Here is a 20,026-nt window from a genome sequence, read left to right as displayed (position 1 = left end):
AGTTGGTTCAGCTAAACGAGTGTTCTCCTGGGTTTGCTTCTTTGGCTTGCTGATGTTGCAGATGGGTCAGGCACTGTTAATGCAGCAGAATGAACACTGCTATTCTTTCAGCTGTGTAACAGCTTTCTGATGCCAGGGAACAAAATGCCAAGTGAGCTTCCCATGCTGGTGGTCTTTCTTTAAGGCACTTTGTCTCGAGATTGAATTGACTGACTTTACTGAGGGATTGTAAAAGGAAAGAAATTTAACAAAATGGAAAATCAGAAAAATCTTATATTCTGAAACTCAAGAAATGAAAACAAATTTGGAAATAATTTTTACACTGACAGCACTGTGCAGTTGTAAGGTAGAGCTTTTGCCTTAGAAAAGCTTACATTCTGTGTAAGATGAATGAGATGAGAATTGGAGGAGATACAGTGAAATAAAACGGTTATTATTTTCCCTCAGGTTGGATAACTCATTATTGCTATACAGACAGGCACTCCCTGTTCAGGCTCCCTCCCTCATCCCCCCACTTATTTTTCTATTTGGCAAATTTTCTTCAAGGTATTTTGCTGAAACATACTGTGGGTGAAATGTAAATATGGGAAAGCTAATCTCACTGTATGACACTGCAGTAAGAAATGGGCTTACATCTGTGGGGCAGCATAGAAGACAAAAAACTTCTGTGATGATTACATGTCTATTTATTAGTAGTCGGAAAACCTGTCTAGGGTGAGTATTATGGGACAGCTGAGTTGTCCCTGCTTGCGCAGCCAAATTGCAAAGTACTTGGTGCTGGACTCTTAGCCTTTACCAGGCTTCAGCTTTTCCACTGTGGCTACTGAGTTGGTTTATATGGCTGAAAAGTGTTTATGATGTCCTAAACTGAAATAAGCCTTTTTGCTCCAAAGTAGGAAATAGGCATATCATGAGTGGATTACTCTGTAATGACCTATTAAAGCTTTCCATTTTATAGAGGAAAAATTAAATAAAATGAGATTTTGGTTATACATTGTTTGTACATAATAATCTAATCTGGATATGACATTTTTTGTGGGATAAATGATATGTAGTCATATTTTGGTATAAAAACATGAGCTGAGAAGGTGAAAATACAATTTGATTTCTGGATTGTTAATCTCTTGGTTAACTTCGGGAAGGAAAGCAAGAATGTTTGCATTTATGCACAGCTATCTAACTTAAAAATGTATTTCAGAGTGGAGTTTGAGAGAATTAAATGCAGAGAATATAGAAGAATGTGTTGAATAGCAGGTTAGCAGATACTTTATGTCTAATGCAGTTATAAAATGGATTTTTTTCTTTCTGTTGGGTTCAGAAAGTTGCATCATCAAAGTCTTACGTGCACTTTGGACTGAGAAATAAGAATGCTTCAATTTTTTTGAGTTTTGAACTCCGAGCAAAATGTTTTCAGAGGTTTCAATTAATTTCTTAAAAAGTAATGGTGTCAGCACAGTCAACACAGATGGCTACTGTGCTGGTCAGAAGATGAACCTGAGTTCAGGCTTCACAAGTGTAGTTTGACAGGTCATTCTTCATTTTCCTCCTCTGACTTTCAGAAGGTTTTGTGTTGGAGTTCTGTAATTTGCAATGTTGGTGTGCTTGAATGTGGGTTGGGGTGCTGTAATGTTTGCCATGGCCCATGCCAGGTTTTTAAGTTGAACTAATAAACTGTGGCTACTGTGCTCTTCCTGGCTCAGAGAAAGTTTCCCAGTATGTCCTATGGAAATTTCTCATTTATTTTAGATTTCTGATAGTAAGAAAGTACTGTTGTGCATCAGCTTTAGCACTTTGACTGGAACTTGGTTTCATGGTTGTAGCTGACTTTTTTTGGTTGTGTTGGGGGGTTTTTTGGTTTTTTTCCAGCTGATGTGAAGTTAACTTTAACTTTGCTTTCACATTTTGATACATAAGAATGTATTCTTCATACCAAAATAGAACTGTTAACTTCACATGAGTCTTCAACAGAAATTAAGTGTAGGTTTCCACACTTTCTCCTTGTTAGCATCTTTTAACAGCTATTAAGTTCTAATTATGAATGTAAATAAATATGCTTGCAGCTTCGTAAATTTTCATAATTTTCATAAATTTTTAGAACCTGCTTGGTAAATGAAGGAAATAAAAAATGATACAGTATAATTGAAGACTTGATTTTAAATATATTTTTATAATGGACATATTTTCTCTCAATGGCTTTTTGTCATAGTTTTGAATTTCAAATGAAGAAATGAAAGTTTCTAATCTTTCTTACAAGCATTTGTTTGTTTTCTATAATGTTTTCATGAAAAGAGATGGTCAGTGTTAGTCATATCAGCTGCTTTGGCAGTTGAAATGGTCAGACTCTTGTTCTTAGAGGCCTGACGATTTAAGTAGCCATTTTCCTCCTGTCAGTGTAGTACAGGTAAGGTGTTCACATAGAATGGGTTCTTGTGGGGAATCTGGACTCCTCTTCCCTTTCAGAGACTAACTGGAAGAGAGTCCATATTATTTGTAGCAGGTTTTGTTGGTATGATCAGCAGTAAGACAAATAGTCTAGCTTTTCTGGTTCCTGTAATTAAAAATGAAACTATTTTTCCAAACTAATATGCCTGATGTTGCTGAGGATGCTGTTTGTTTTGCTTCCGAAGCTACAGGGTTTTACTTACCACGTAAACTCACTGTGGGGCTGCTGGTGACTATTCCCATCTTCTCTTCATATTTTTCATATTTTGTTGATTTCCTTTGTAGCTTTTGCCACTGGTTTTAGTTTATCTCAATTTTTATTTACTTTCCTTTAAGTGCTGTTAAATTTTATCCATACAGTTTTAGCCCTGTCTTTAGACAACTATTGGTTTTCTTTCTGAGCTGAAAGAAATATCTATGTCAAAGATCACATTGAAATCGTTGCTGAGCCATCCACTGTGTGCTATAGTCTTATATCTGTGATCATATAATCGTTGCTGTAGAGAAGCTTATCACTATGTATATGCGCATAGTATATATATAGTACAGTATTTTGTAGTTTGGAACCACTGTGTATTCCATACTAGGCTTACTAAAGAGAATGTTGACGAAAGACATAAAGTACTAAAGTAAAAGTTTATTAAAACCTGTTGATAAAAAAACAGATTTTTTTTTTTTTTTTTAATGATCTGCATCCTACGCCTAAACCACGGATTACTTAAATTTGGCTTTATTTTATTCTCAAGTTATCATTATGTGGCTTTGCTCCTTGTTTCTACCATCTAAGAAATAACACAGTGGAATTTAATGATATTTAGTGTTATGTAGGAAGGATGATGAAAAATGTTAATGAGCTAACTTGCTTTGCTGCAGAATACTCACCTTCTCCTTTTAAAGTGTATTCAGGAAGATGAGATTTGTTCATACTTCCTTCTGCGCATTGTCACATTTTGACATGTGGAACCTGTAGCAGGGAAAACCCTCATTTTCTGAAATTCTGTGCTGTGACAAGAGCTGTTGGGCAATCCACACCTGCTGATAACTTGCATGTGCCCATTAAGAAAGAACGGAATTGTCATGATCATAAGAGTGTAAGACAGGGAGTCTCGCCAGGGGAAACAGATGATGGATGACCAGAAATGTGGGGAATTGTTACAGAAAATACTTGTGGGGTAAACTTCCCAGGGTGTTTCCTGCTAGCTGCTGACGTGTCACAGTTCTCTCCTTACCAGCAGTCCATAGATTAGAGTTATACTTAAAATACAGTACCTGCTGAGAAACAGACCAGGAGAGCTGTTTGTTTTCTACATAATTACTCTTTTTGTTTGTATCAGCATGGCTAAAGTTTGAAATGACCTCAAAAAATCCTTTTGTCGATTACTGCTACAGGTAGGTTATTGATAAAAATAACTTTTGGTTTCAGGATAAATCACTAAATTTACAAATGAACATGTGATATCTAAGAAAAAAAGAATTCCTGGAATAAACTGCATCAGAAATGGATTTGATCTCCTACAGGGACCATTTTCGTGTTTATGTTCACTGGAGTTTGTTTTTTCTCTACAGTTTCCAGTGTTAATTATCAGAAGGAACAATGTTATCTTAGTCAGGAAAACAGCATCAGAAGCATTGTGTGCATATTTTGGTTTTTAACAGAAATGAAAACTGGAGTAAGATGAAAAGATTATTTCAGTTCTATACAGTATTTGTTCTGGACATGATAATTTAGTTTCTTTTCTGAAACGAAAAAGATGCTGACTTTTCACTCACTAAGAACTACGTTTAGAAAGCTGTGTGCTTCAGTTTAGGGGACCATGTAATGGTATATGCTTCTCTTTTCTGAAGTAAAAGCAAGTTCAGAAAAAAAAGGGGAAGTAACATCTGAGTTGGATTTGAAGACATGACTAATGTGAAAATTTGCAAAATGTTTTTCCTGTGAACTTTTATCGAGAAAAAATTCCTTTTACCACGTCCAAGTTACTGGAAGAGTTTTCCTTGTTATTTCTGAGATATTTAAGTGTGGGAATAACAACTCCGGGAAATCTCATTTCATTGACATCTTTAAAAGCTGCTTGATAGGAAATACCCTAGAAATCTTTTTTGCTAAGAATAGGTCTAAGATGCAGTAGGTGATTCCATTCTAGTGGATGTGTTGAACACCTGCACTGCTTGTCTTTAATGCTGGTTGCCTTACAGAAGCGACTGAAAATGAGAATTTCATCTGGTTTCAAGTTTGTTAATCTGCGTTTTTTAAGAATATAAAAAAGGCTTTATTATCTTTGACATTAGTTTTTCCATACTTCTTAATATATAAGTGAAGAAGTGAATGGACATCTATGGAATAATCTATTCAGAATTTTTTTAATTAATGCTGTGTATTAATTTACATGCGTGAAATGTATGCCTCTATACATACATAATTGTTGTTTTGCTATTGAATTACTTTCACCTCTGATGTTCTCTTTGCCTTTGCCTATCTAAACATATTTTCCTTTTTTTAAATTCCTTTCAAAACCCAGCGATTAATGCCTTTAAAATACACTACTGCAATGTATTCTTTATAAAGGAGAACTTTGAGACTTGGAGTTTGGAAGTGTTGTCTATTGAAACAATGAAAATCATGATTACTAACTTAATCTTTTCTTGGTTGTTGTGTGGTTTTTGTGTGTGGGTATTTGTTTTTTCTTCTTCCTCTTGAAATATTGTCTTACCTGATAAAAATTGGGAAACAATTTATTCCCTTTCTATTTCTTAATTCTTCCCTGTCAGTATACCCAGTCACTGATAAACTATATGACACCTGGCTTTTGGTATTTTTTTTTCATCAGTGGCATAAATCAAATGTATTTCTTCTTTTCCTCCACCATTATGCTATTAATATCCACTGCTTTGACGTAGTTGCTTTGGCTTTCTGGTTTAGTTGCATGTATTTTAAGCCTATTGGAATATACATCTTCAGAGGGTAGAATCATAGGCTCATAGAATGGTCTGGGTTGGAAGTGATGTTAAAGAACAACGTGTAGTTTCAACCCTCTTGCCAAGGGCAGGGACCCCTCTCACTAGACTTGGTTGCTCAGAGCTCCATCCAGCCTGATCTTGAACACTCCCAGAGATGGGGCCTCCACAGCTTCTCTGAGCAACCTGTGCCAGTGGCTCACTACTGTACAGAACTGCACTCTTAGGAAAACTCTGAAAGCAGATGTTTATTGAAGGTAGCAGGAAGACTGTGCTGACTTAGCTGAGTTAGGTTTTCATGCAGATCTGTTTTTTTTCTTTGCAGACATAGTGTGTATGTATGAGAGAATTAGCATTCCAGTGAAATGCTGGTCTTCGGCATTGCAGAAGTTGTCAAAAAAATTCTAATGTCAATGAACCAGCTGGACTGTGGACACAAAAGAGTCAACAATGGCAGAACCTACACTAAGAAAATCCCACTATAAAATCAAGAATTAATCTTTTTGTATTTTTAATATAGAAATGTGTATCTTTATAGCAAAAAAATTAATGTACCAAATAGTAGTTTAACATGCAGTGAAAACTGTCTGGTGTTTTACTTTATATAGACCCTTTTATTGCCTTAGACCCATTTATTGCCTTAGGTAACAAGCTTAATAAAATTAATGCTAAATCTTTGACATGCTTGTTAAAATATTCCTGATTTGTAAACATTGTTAAGTATCTTTTTATTGCATATTGAAGCAGATATATGCATGTTATAGTATGTTGTAAAGGCCAGACCATGATATCTTAACTGTGTATATCATATTCTTCTGTTTAATGTTTTCTCTTTCATTCTTTTTTTGTTGTGGTTTATTTAATTTTAGGTTGGTTGGAGTACTGCAAGAGATTATTACACGTTTCTTTGGTCACCTATGCCAGAAAATTATGTGGAAGGATCAACTGTTAACTGTGTGCTGACTTTTCAAGGTGAGTATAAGGCAGGAGTATCTATCTGTATTTTCCAGCCTACACAGCTTTTAAAATACTTAAAGTGCCGAGCATTGTATGACAGTACTAGAGTTTTAAAAAGATAAATTGGAGGAGAATTTTCAACATTTCACCGTGGGAAGTTTAGTCTTATTTTAGATATCAAGGAAATTGTAAAGGAAAGTATGTAACTTAGTATGTTTTTTACATAGTAATGGCAAATATTCATGACTGATAGAGAAGCTCTGCTGGAAACAATTAAAATACTGAAAATGACTTTGTTTAATCATCAGTAGGCTTTTTGGCATCTCTTACTGCATTGTGTCTTTACATAGTCTTTAGTCTCTGGACTTCAGACATTATTAATGTGAAGAGATTCTTGTCAAAGAATAAATAGTGTAGATAATAGTTTTGTGAGGGTTCAGAATAGTCATAGAGTTGCGTGGGACCTTTTGCTGCAAGGAATTGATGGAAATGTCTGAAGCTTTTAAGGAAAGAATAAAGAACAAACCAGAAAATGTTACACCACTGTACAAGTGTATAGTATAATTGCATTTTCAACACTGTGTGCGGGTCATATCCTCTCCCTCCCCTTTGCAATCTCAAAACCGGTCTAGTAAAGTGCAACAAAGAAGATCAAAATTAAGAAATAGCTTCTCTTTAGGGGTGTGGAATTATAAAGATGAGAGCCACACTCATTAAATAGAAAAAGGGACCATGGCTGTGGGTTGTGACCTGGCAGGTTTATGTCTGACATTAGGAAGAACATTTTTACTGAGAGGGAGTAGTGCAGCTCTTGAACAGGTATCCTTGGTTTGGAAGAATGAGAATTCCATACAGTTGTTTAGACACAGCCACAGTAGTCTCAGGCAGGTGTTGACAACAGTCTCTTGTGTGGGAAACTGGACTAAATGACCTTCCAAACTTCCTTCTGCCAGGTTTTTCAGGCTGGGAAAGGGAAATAATGTGAAGTGACTGATGCCTCTAAAAACAGCTACCCATGGCATGAGTGGATTAATATCCATTCTATATATAGAAGTAAATAGGAGCCATTGATGTAAGCTACCAAGTGACAAGTTCAAAATGGAGGTAGAGATGGTACTTTTATGACACAGTCAACATGCAGAAGTTGTTGCCACAGGACATAACACACATTTAAAATTTCACTTGAAAAGAGCACCTCCACTAAATGAATGCTTTTCTGCTTACAAACAGAATTTTATGTACCATCTTATCTTCTTTTTTACTTCCTGTACTTGGCCTTAGTCTTAAAGCATATTAAAAAAAATGAAGTCCTGAAATGATGACTGTATTAGCTTGTTGTCTTATTAAAGCTGCAAATAGTGATAGCTTTGATGAGTTCAGTTCTTTCTCTTTTGCTAGGTCTCTTTTTATTCTGCTGCTTTCGATGGTGACCATGTCCACATGGTCTGATAACCTGATAACCATTTTATAACCTTGAAGTTGATTGAAAAGTGTGTGTGCTCTGTAGAAACTGGAAGGAAATCATTAGTTTCTTTTACAGTTACCAAAGTTCACTGAATGAATGCAGTCGGGTTGGACTGAAATGAAAAGTGATCTAGAAAAGTAGGACTCTTTATGCCATTATCAGTCCTTTGTATGTAGAAATTTTACCGCACACGAAGAGACCGAGTAACTCTGCCCATCTGTTACATTCCATCCTGACAGATCTCCACTTTTATAGAGCTGCCAGATTGAATCTCCATTCAAACAGTCTCCCAGTTGTGTTTGGCAAGATATTTTAATGCTGCTGAGATCAGTAGAGCTTACAGGAGCTTAATTATCTGAGCTAAATAGTAAATGTTGTGCAGCACATTAAATGTGTTGTTTTTGTTTTTAAGGATCAAGTAGGTGTGCTGGAAGAAAATAATCAGAAATCTGTTTCTCCAGTTCATGTTAGATACAAGAAAAAAGACTTTCAGTAGTTTTAAAATCAGGTTGTCTGAACCAATATGAAAACACGCTGAAGCAGCAATGTAGATTGTTCTGCATTTATTTCTGCATAGTTTCATCTTACTTAAGCACTGAATCAGGTAAACTGAACTACAGTGCTATATAGGGAAGTGTAGCCAGGCCCAAAAGCATGAATCCTGATGTTTTGAGGTTCAGATACTATTCCCTGAGTGACTGTTAATAAAGTGTAAGACTAATGGAAACATGAAATTCTTGATACAAGTGCTGTCTATACAGCAAATGTAATGTTTTACAATTTCTAGGAAAAGTAGCTAGGAGTACTGGGAAAGGACTTCCAGGAATATGGAATAAAAGTTGGTGAAAAGTTAATGATAAAGTTAGAAAGGGAGAAGATTGAATTGTGGTGAAAAAAGAACTGAAATGGGTGACATCACCTGTTGGACTGAACACTGGGTGAGGATTTATTATATTAGTATCATCCTCAGGCTGGCTACAGTATCTGAAAATAAGTATTCAGAATAAAACTGGCTGGCTTTCTTATCATTCAACTGGGTAAGGCATGGATCTTGAATTTACTAATAAAGGTAAAAATCTCTGTAGTTCTGGAAATGATTGTTTAACATTCATAAATCTTACTGTGTAATTCTGGGTCATGCAAGAGGCTTGAAGCTGTAGTGGGCAACAGTTCAATTGGATAGTCACACAGAAGTTCTTCTCAAATAATTTGCTTGCACAATGCACTGTTACATATCTTCAAGGAAGAGGATTTATTCTTACTTGTAAAGTCTAGAAGAATTTTTTTCAATTTTAAAAAATAAACTCTTTATTAAACTCCATGCTCTTCCCTTTCAGCTGGTGTCATCCATTCAGAGCATTTCTGTGCTTCGGCATTTGAAAATAGCAAAAATAAATTGTGTTTGTCCCACAAACCCCTGCCCCCAAAACAACAAGAACAACAGCAAAACCTATGTGCAAATGGTACCTGGTAAAGTTGCAGGTGTCTTGTCATTGCATATTATTCTGTCTTTGTCTGTTGTAATTGGTTGTGTAGGTATTTCAAGGCCAAAAGATCACTTACTTTCTGTTCTGTGACTGTACAGCAGTCACACGATAATGTGGTCATGATGAACTTCATGGCATGTGATTGCTAATGATCCTGTTTCATAAGTGTATGAACAGCAGCTATTGCCCAGCATTGTTTAGTCTTTGTCTTAAATACTAGTAGAAATTGCTGGGGGATGAAGATTACTAAATAGGGTGACTTCTTCTTTTTGCTGTTTTGATGATACATCTATGCCTTACTGAGGCAATGAGCCTGAAATCTGTGAGTCAAACATGGTGTGGTAATCTGTCTACAAATGGAGACTTGTAAGCTTGTGTAGAATGTTTCTTCAAATATGAATTTATTTTGACAGGATATTATCTACCAAATGATGACGGAGAATTTTATCAGTTCTGTTACGTGACTTACAAAGGAGAAATCCGTGGAGCAAGCACACCTTTCCAGTTTCGTACTTCTTCTCCTGTTGAAGAATTGCTCACTATGGAGGATGAAGGAAACTCTGATATGTTAGTGGTGACCACAAAAGCCGGACTTCTTGAGGTTTGATACAAAAATTCTTAAAATGCTATTTTCTTTATACTATATACATACGATCACAGATACTGAAGAAAAAACTAGGAGGAAAAGCCTACATGTGTCTGTGTAATGTATATATTTCTTGCTTGTTCTGTAGTATTTGGTTGAAGTTCAGAAAATTTGCAGGTTAAATCAATATTTAAAAATGTATAGCAATAAGCATGGACTGGGAAATGTAAGACGTAGATATTGCCGATCTCTCACATCTGTAGTCCCCAACTAACTGGAGGGGGGGAAGATACCCTTTGTGTGAAATGGTGGTTCCTGTAAGGAAAAAGAGTTATGGAACCAGTATACTTTTATTTGTGCCCAAGTTAAGAGCCCTGGAGACTGAGCTGAATAGCTGCAGATGCCTAAGTATATTACAGTCGGTCTTGTTTTATTTAAAGCAGTTTTCTATGCGTTGTGCTCTTTGCTAGAGAGATGTGGTTAGACTTCTGTGCTTATGTCCAGAGTCAAGGTGTTTTACATTTGCTTGTTGCTGTTTGTAGGCTGAACACTATTTAAACCCAAACAAACAAAAAGGGAACCCAAACTAACTTTTGTTTGAGTTTCTTCTTGGAAAATTGCTCGGTACGGTTCCCTTACCTTGCCATCAGACATCTTATCTTGTCAGTTGCATCTAGGCACATACATGCATGTATTTGATTTATGGTTTTCAAAATTTAGGGATAAGAGACTTAGTACAGAGATACATCTGGGTATTTTTGCTTTTCAGATATGTATTCATAGTACTAAAATTAAAGAAGTTCTCAAGTATTTTTTATGTTCTTGGTTTATAGAACTGTAGAATGGTTTGGGTTGGAAGGAACCATATAAGGTCACCTACTCCAACCAGCTGCAGTGAGCAGGGACATCTTCAACTAGATCAGGTTGCTCACAACCCCATGCAGCCTGACCTTCAACTTTTCCAAGGGTGATGCATCTACCACCTCTCTGGACAACCCTTTCTAGAGTTTCACCACCGTCATCATGAAAGTTTCTTTCTTACATCTGATCTGAATCTATCCTCTTTCAGTTTAAAACCTTCACCCCTTGTTCTTTTACTACAGGTCCTACTAAATAGTTTGTGCATCTTTTTTATAAGCCCCGTTAAAGTCTTGAAAGGGCACAGGTCATGTTTCAGGGCTTTTCAGGTGTTGGAGGCGGGGTGTGTGTGTGTATTCATTTTTCTCAAGAAATTCCTCAAAATACTGCTTTAGAGAGAGTGTGTGTCTCTACACTCAGCTGTCATTTTTTCACCAAGCTGCCATCATCAGAGTTAGCTCTTCCACAGTTGCTGTCACTTGGGAACAGTAAAGGCACTTCATTTAAGGAAGGAAAACTTGAGGATAAATCAGGACACTGCAAAGCATGCTATCTTATGGTAGTCTGGTACTATGTGGTTAAAGCAATTAAACTTTAGAAATTTGGGAATAAGGGGAAAACTGTAATAACCTAGCCAGGGAAAACTGGAGTAATCTGTTACCCACTTGTTTGATTAGAATGAAGGGGATAAAAATTACCAAACCCCTTTTTTTTAATTTTCTTTTTTTTTTTTTACTTCCCCCCCCTTCCCCCCCCAGTTTAAAATTGAAAAAATAATAAAAGAAAAAGAAGAGCTATTAAAGGTAACTTCTGTTCTGGAAAAGGAAACGACACAACTCAGAGATCAAGTTGAACAACTGGAAAAAGAACTTAACCATGAAAAGCAGAGATGTGAACAACTGCAAACAGAGCAAAAGGTTAGTTGTTTAACTGATTAAAGCTGACTCATAATGTCTGTAATACTGCTTTTTCAAGGACCAGTCAAACTGTGTGAAAATCAGCTATCAAACCCCCTCAGCAGTTAGATAGACATTTACACTAGAATAGGTCAGTTCCTATTAACCTCCTGCCACTATTCCTTTTATGTCGTAAAATGGCTAAAATATTTAAGGCTTTTGGTACCAGGCTTGGTAAGATAATCGATGACAACTGTTTCCAGATGTTTGACATTTAACTGTGGAATTCATAGTGGAAAGTAGTTGATAATTTAAAGTTTGCTTACATTAATTTAAAATGGAGGAAGGCTTTTCAGAAAAAGCTCCCATTAGGGAATAACTGCATAGAACACAAGCTGTTGAAAATTATAAAAGTTTTTGGTATGAAAAGCAAAGATCAAGACTTAACAGAGAGTACTTCCTGCCAAGGACTGAAAAGTAAAACTGACTTCTCTCGAAATGTCTCACCATTCATAGGGAAAAGAAGCATAAACCTAAAAATCAGTTTAAAGTGTTCATTAATAGCAAAAATGTAAATGTAGCCTAAACCAAAGCCAGCTTAATTTGGAGTTCTGTGTGTGGTAAGGAGGAAATCTAATACTATAGAATTGGCACCAAAAAGTTGGATCTAATCTATTTTTAAGCTGCTGCTTTTTAAAAAACCCCAGCTTTTAGGAGAAGATTAAAAACATGTGGGAGGGAGGTGGTGACATGGACAAATTTGAAGTAATGAAACCTATATAATTTAGCTGCGGACAGCAGTTAATAGACTATTTCTAGGTACTAGTATGTACATGTCAACAGTCCTGTGTCATACATCTTTAAAAGGAATTTGTGAAGGGAACTTGAAAATGTTAGTGCTTTGTAGTGTACTTTTGAACAGTGGGTGAAATGGACTAGTGTTGGCTAAGGAAGAAAGAAAGGATAGATCTTATTGAGAAAAAAGTTTTTCCTATTAAAGAATTATTTTAATTTAAAGTGCTTGGGAGAACTAGTGCAAATCAATGAGAGAAGAATATAAATTCACATTTCATGGATTAGCAGATCATAAGTTCGGTGGATAAATCTGAATGAGCTGCACAGATACTTTTCATTGTCATTTGAGGCTCTTATTTTAAAAAAATGTTTGAAAGCAAACTGTCAGTTCCAACCCATGTTAACTTTACAATTCCATCTTAGAACAATTCGTGAAATGGAATTTTGACTGCTGTTGAGCAAGGATACAGTTAGACAGTATAAGAACAAAAATGTCTCGGTACTTTCTCACGTTTTAGAGTGAACTTCTCTAATCCAAAATAGTTTTTGCCTCTAAGATACCAGAATTTAGCAAATAGAATTTAATTTCAGGAATGTTTGGGTTTATTTTGTGGGTTTTTTCTCTCTTTTTTTTCTCTGTTACTGTTGTTCTCCTTTGGCCTTGTATTTCCATGAAGAGCTAATGCAGCGTGACAAACTTCTCACTTGTACTTAGCTACAAATAGATGTCTGATCTGAGGCTGATGCAGATCTTCACCTGGCTAAAATACTATGGAAGTTTTCTAACTTATGCAATTATTTTTTTTCTCCAATAGACAAAAGACGGAGACTTGGATGCTCTCTTATTTTACATCTTTTATGTCCTGTTCTCTGTTTTTCACTTTTTTAAAAAAAGAAACATATCTGCTGAGCTGAAAAAGTATTCATTTGTTTATGTGTATAAGCAGAATATAAATTGGTTGTTATTCCTGAAAATTAAGTGAGCATCTACTAAATCAGGTGCAGTATGTTAACTTTTTAATCATCAGAAATTTTAATAAGCAATGCTTTACATGTGGCTCTCCAGTCTTAAAGATGACTTGCTCTCCTTGCCTCCCCACCCCAGTACACGAAATACAACAGTGGGTTGCAGGATTATGTAATTTATGTTTGCTGGGAATACATACAGTATGTTAATGGATTGATTGAAAGATTCCTGAGCAGCAGTGACGCAGCACTCAGTTGGATTTCAGTACCTAGGTTTTATTTTTCTTGTGGCTTGTTTAAAAAATAAAGCATCAACCAAAGCCAAAAATCCAAACAAAACAGCCCCACAAAACACACCCTCCCCAACTGACCTCTAAAACGAATCTTACCAAACAGCTCCTGAACACAGCCGCCAAATAATCTGGTGCACTTTGTGGGATGTGAATAGTTGTTAGTGGCAATAAACATAAGCAATGCATTAACTTGGATGTTTTTATATAAGACTACAGGGGATAATCTTTGAAGTGATAAGTAATCAGAATGTATTTGTATTTTCTGTAACAGCAGAACCTTCACAGGTACTTAGTGTGAGCCAGGTTGTTATGGCTTGGCTTACGGGTTTTTTGCCTTTGAGTGGTTGTTTTAACTAAGTATTATGGGGGCTTTTTATTTTCTTCTTTTATTTCTAGTTCTCTTTTTTTCATATGCATGTGAATTTTTAGTTATGCGCTACAAACTTTGAATGCATAAATAGGTAAAAAATGGAATTCATGAATTTAAAATTTGTATTTTTAAAAATCTTTAATTAGGAAAAGGTTTAACTATTTGGAATTCTATTTTCAAAATCTTCTAGTATACTTTAGAGCATATTGGACTAATGAACAACAATTAATAAAACAAAATAGCCCGTATAAGAAAATATAATTATTGTATATACTAGATATCATTACCTTTGTAGTTTAAGACAGCTATAATAGAAATCTATTTCTGTTCAAAGTAAAGTTACGTTGAACCTGTGTGCAATCTCTTAACAGCATACTTTTCTTTTTGTTTGTTTTTGCAAGTACTTCCATCAGGAAGTGCACAATATATTTCTGCTTGTGCAAAAAGCTCTCAAAAAACCCATAGTAGTACAAAGCACTGTGTTTAAAAAGCAGTAATTGCACGTGCTAAGGAAGTGGATGTGTCTGTTACAGACACATGTATTCAATTCTAATTGAGTGCAGAGCTCTTGGCAACTAATGTTTGCTTATTGCATATGTATTGTGATAAGGGAGCCCTGGAGTTATGAACCCCTGCATACATAATACTTGTCACTTTACCTAATTTTGAAAAACCTTAGTTTCTTCAGAGAAAATAATATGGTTATCTGAGCTCTTGTGTTTTGTCTTTCGATCAAATCCATTGTTAAGCTACATTGTATTTTTGTAATTGAACAGAATGGGGATAGTGTGGTTAGGGGTTGTAGTACATAAGTTACTTTGCTGTGGTGCAGTATAACAAATAGAAGGTGGAGAAGCTCCAAGTTCCTAATACGAAAATCATTCCTTAAAAACCAGTTCTCTTAAAAAATCCTCTTTTATTCATATGCCTTTAGACTACTTTCTTCTTTTTGGTATGGATTTTTATCAGTCCTTTATTTTCAGAAATAGCTCAGAAGTAGTTTGGATCATTGAGAAATGCTTCTGTAGAAGCATTGCTTTCTTGAAATAGACAGGATAATTGTTGACACGACAATGCCACAGCTATATCCTAATTAGTGCTTCCCTCCTACTCTTGATTAAATGACCTCTCTTCACACCTAGTTACACTTAAGAGAATTTTGGGCAGTGGAACTATTGTTTTCTCAGTGCGCTTTTTGTCTAGTTGGGGTGTTTTGTAAGTGGTTAGGGAAAATATTAGGAAGAGATAAGCTAAAAGTAGATCAGTCTTTTAAGAAAAGGATTAAAGAATCTATTCAGGTGTAATACAATCAGTGCTCCTTGAAGCTTGACTGTTGGGCTCTATGCATGTTTTCAAGTATTGAAAAGATTCCCATTTTTTTGAGTTTTAAAAATAGGTGTTTGTGGCACTTGAAATTAATGGCCACAGCAGACTACTGATTTTGGTTTGCAAAGGTGCCCTTGCTGTTCAAGAGATAAACAGTTTTGTGTTGCCTTCTTACAAGGTAGCCATGTCATTTCCTACCAAAGGTAGGAGGAATAAATGCACTCAAGACATAAAGTCATAATGTGCTATTAGAGTTCTTGAAACACATCTTCTTGTAACACGTTACTCTACTCTGAGTCACTACTTGTCCCTAAAGGCTTTTGGGTTTTTAGATTTGGTTAATTTTTTAGTGCTTTATCAATTTGTATTCAACATACGAATGATTCTGCGGACAACATTTTCTCTTGTTGTCGTTGCCAGCATCACAGAAAAAAAAAATATTTGCAAGACAAACAGCTTGGCATTAGTTGGTGTTTGCTCTCACAAGGAACACTCTCTCCAGCCCCACTTTTTTAGTGTGTACTTATGGTTTATTACCATTAAGTTGTGTTAATAACCGCACCCTTCCAAAGCTTGAGATATTGTAAGATGAGGGACAAATTCAGTCTGTATTTCTTTTAGGTTGATCTTTTCCTCTTATCTAAGGCCTGCTTAATGCAGTATGTTCTGACAAGATCAGTTTAGAGAGGGCGTAAGTGGCCTTTCCTTTTCCTGCCCCAGCATGAACACTCTCTTTAGTCTTCTGAAAAGGGCTATATTTTCAGTTAGAGGAAAACATAGTATTCCTTTGCAGCAGTTTTCATGTCAGTTAAACTGTTCCTACTTTTTTTTTTTCCCCCAGATGACATTAAAATAGTTCTTACTGAGTGTGAAGATTTAACTTAATCTGTTACTACTCTGTGTGGGAATTCAGAGTAAATGTGAAATTACTGGAAATGTTTCAGAAATGTCACATCTTCTTCTTACAACCTTCTGTTAGTGTTTCCACGTTAATATGTTTTTACTAGGGTGATGTTCCCTGGTAGCCTACTTTTATTTAGGATCATGCTGTATATACACCTTGCAACTCTAGAAATAGAACACTGTTAAAATAATGATGTAGCTGCACACTATGATTATTTTGCTTAAGAAGAAGACACATTATACATGATTACCAGAACTGTTTCAGGTTGCTTGTAATATTTCAACTTTTCCTTTGGTTTGCTTTTGTAAACTGGTACATAATCAGTGTGTTGAATAACATTAGTATGCTGCTTTTATCTGAATATATTTTGCTTTTTAAAAAATTGAAGGAAACAAACTTTTTAAAAAGGAAATGGAACAAAAGCTTAGTATGTTTTTATTTAGAAAACAATAATAGAAATATTTTTAATCTCTATCTTAGACATTAGGAATATAAAATGTATACAGCTTTGTACATAACAAGAAGGAATACTTTTTAGTCTTTGTGTTCGCTGTTTTGTGTATGCTTAAACTGTGTGTAAGGTCTGTGGCACTTGCCTACTGTTTTAAGATTCAATATTACTGTGCTGAAGAAGAGAAACGTGCAGCAGTCATTGTGTGTCTTTTCGTTGGTCATTCCTCTGATACTCTGCAGCCATTCAATTTTGTGAACACTGTTTTTGTGCTTTTGTAGAGAGCAGAGCTTGCAAAAGATGCTTTTGCAGTCATTGGTCTCCCTCTAGTGGGAAGAGAGCACTTCTGACCTGATTACTTTAATGTGACAGTGGTGACAAGTCTTACTCCTGTGGCAGTAGTTTCTGTCTACGTTTAGCTTGAGTCAGAAGCAACAGATTTGCAGAGTGCCTGTTCATCCTTTGATCTTGCGAACATTTGAGTAGTGCTTCTGTTATGATGCTGGCATAAACTGAGGCAGGAGTGAATTTACTGACTTGATACACTTGTTCTTTCATGCTTTTTGTAAATTTAGTTTACCATTTAACTTTATAAAAGTGGGCTTATTCATCTATCTGATGGGGAATTTTAACAAGACATCCATGTAAATTCACATTCTGCTGACAGGTTCTACCTGCACAGTAGCTTTATTTATTGGAGAATTTTATTCAAATATCAGAGATTAATTTAAGTTGGCTTTTGGTGCCATTTTATAAGGAGAGTTTCTCTGTTTAGAAAGCGAAAAAACACTGTTGTGCAGTGTGATATGTCAGCAGTACCAGTGCCTAGTTCAGCCTGTGTGCAGAGAAGTGAATCAAGTGTTTCTTCAGTGTCTCTTTAGACCAGGCTCTGTTCATATGGTTCATGTGTGCTGCATGTGTGAAAATCTGATGGTCAGGAAGATGCATTGTTTTAGGAAAAAAACCCCCCAAAATTAAGTGACAACAAGCCGTCCAAAAGGCAAAAACCCAAACAGCAACCAAAAAACTGCCCCCCAGCCCAAAAAGCAAACCTCCCCCCAGCTTCATTTAATTTTAGACACAAATTAAGTACTCAGATTTGCTCAGGTTGGCACCAGCAATTACAGCACCCTTGGGTACTATAAACATCATATGAAGAGAAAACCCTGTTTTATGAGGGGTTTTTTTGACTGTTCTGTGTATGAGTATTTCTTAAACTGGGCACTTGAAAATTATTTCAATGGAAAATTAAAGGGTAACTAGAGATATTCTATAATTCAGTTAAGTATTCATGAAAATGACTTCACCAAATCAATAGCTTATAGTGAAATTACAACATGTTTTAAGAATTAACATTCTGACATATAAATACATGTTGCAAAATCATAGCATGTGTAAATGCTTCAGCTGCCTTCTGCAAAAACTTGCATGTTTGTAATCTTCATGACAGTGATTGATTGATTGATGTAACTTAGATGAACTCTTACGGAGTTAGACCTTAGTTTTGTAGTTTTGATCTCTTTAACAATACTAGTTGAAGAATTAACAGTTAAAGTACTACCACTGTGATATCTTAGGTTTTCAAAATAGACTGACTGCAGTGTTTTTTAGAGCAATATTTCTATAACAAGTCATAGTCACAAGGATAAAAGCTTAATGTTACTGAGTTTATTTGGAATTGGTTTGCTGTTTTATTTTACTGAATGCTTAAATTTTTTTAGGAAGAAAAATTACGACTTGAGATTTGCTTTCAGATGTTTCAGGTCCTGTGTTATGTGCAGACTCAGGTTTTGCAGTGGCTGCAGTGGTGCTATGTTGTGTTCATCATTTATCCTCAGAGGTCCTTTAAACAGAATATGATGTCAGCCAAGTGTTTCACATGATTCTGTTGGAGCTGCTGTGATGTCAGTGAGATAAAGAAAAGGCTCCTGCAGATAATTCATCTAAACCCCCTAAATTCTCTGTAGGATATCAAGCATAGTGGTTCCTCTGACATTAAATTACATACAGATAAATCAATCCAGCTGAAAGATGGTGCTGCTTTTTTTTTTTTTTTCTTTTTTGTTTTTAAGTAGATTGCCTTGTATTTAGTGATTTGACCTCTTCAGTGTGAGCTGCATGGCTCATTTTTAACTTTTCATCCTTCTTCATTACAGTGTATGCATTCTCTAAAAAGTAAAAAAAGGCTGCAGATACTAGCCATTAATCAAAGGTGAATGCTTTAGGTGTGGGATGACTTTGAAAAGGCTGGTAGGGAGCTCTGCATGTTATGGAAAGGGGAGATGAAGCATAAAAAGCCATGCTGCCCATTGCCGTACTGCAAGGTGGCACGTCTGGAAATAGTCTTGGGTTGTGTTTTTCAAGTATTCTGTCTGCTGGATCTCTTTTTGTGTTTGAAAAATGTGTTGTATGTGCTGATTCATAGGAAGGGATGTCTGTACCATTTTGCTTCCATTAACCAGACTCTGTTTAGCAATGTTTTACTGCTGTTTTAAAAATCCATTAGAAGTAAGAAATATGTGGGGAGAGCGTGTTGTTCTTCCTTGTTGAATGTATGGATTTTGCCATGATTTTCTCTTACAAAAATGAGAATTTAGAAACATTGTAGCTATTCCATTCTCAAATGAAAGATTATTAGTCCTTTTGCAGTAAGAATTTATTTATGGAATGGATTTTAAATGTGTTTAAAGGATGACTCCAGGCATGATCTTTGCATATCCTTTAGGTAGAGCTTATAATAGCTTTATGAGGACAGTGTTACATGGAATTACAATAAAATTATTTTTGAAATAATCAGTCTTAAATCTTCTGCCATTTTAGAATAGCAGTAAAGATTTTGGAACTCCCATATTTCTTCATGTTCCCTATCTGAAGGTACATCAAGATTTTCAAAGTGTAATTTAGATTCTAGGGAAATTCACTTGACAACTCATTGAATTTTTGTTGTTTCATTTTACTAGCGAGACTCCTAGTAGTTACAGGAATTTTTGTTTTGATAACTTCTTGTTTTGCAGCAGTAAAGCTGACTTAAGTAATTTCTGGTTTCTTATTCTTGACCCTTGGTGCAGTTTTCTTCCCACTCCCACCCTTATGGCTGTTGCAGCTCTAGGGAAGGAGATGGGGGAGCTGCATTTATAACTGGATTAAAAATAACCTAAAATTGTTGGGTGTTTTTAAACCAGTTCATTAAAATGATTCATGCTCTTGCTGTGCTTTTTTTATTCCTCTGTTAAGAAGGTGGAAGAAAATATATAATATTGGTAGATGTATCAGAT

At 35.6% G+C, this 20,026-nt stretch overlaps 1 protein-coding gene across 4 annotated transcripts in view; it reads left to right on the top strand.

The window, feature by feature from the left end:
* The window catches only part of TAX1BP1 (Tax1 binding protein 1), a 55,186-nt gene that overhangs the window by 9,452 nt on the left and 25,708 nt on the right, over positions 1-20,026 (top strand). For all 4 annotated transcript variants that reach the window (XM_008632020.2, XM_008632021.2, XM_017732167.1 and 1 more), the window contains exons 3-5: positions 6,267-6,369; positions 9,720-9,907; positions 11,509-11,667. In XM_008632020.2, coding sequence (XP_008630242.1) covers positions 6,267-6,369; positions 9,720-9,907; positions 11,509-11,667 — 450 coding nt within the window. The remainder of the gene's footprint in view (positions 1-6,266; positions 6,370-9,719; positions 9,908-11,508; positions 11,668-20,026) is intronic.

The sequence above is a fragment of the Corvus brachyrhynchos genome, unplaced genomic scaffold (genome assembly GCF_000691975.1).
Source record: "Corvus brachyrhynchos isolate BGI_N302 unplaced genomic scaffold, ASM69197v1 scaffold53, whole genome shotgun sequence".
Taxonomy (NCBI): domain Eukaryota; kingdom Metazoa; phylum Chordata; class Aves; order Passeriformes; family Corvidae; genus Corvus; species Corvus brachyrhynchos.
Note: the sequence above shows the minus strand (reverse complement) of the source record. Positions and strands in the feature narration are given on the sequence as shown.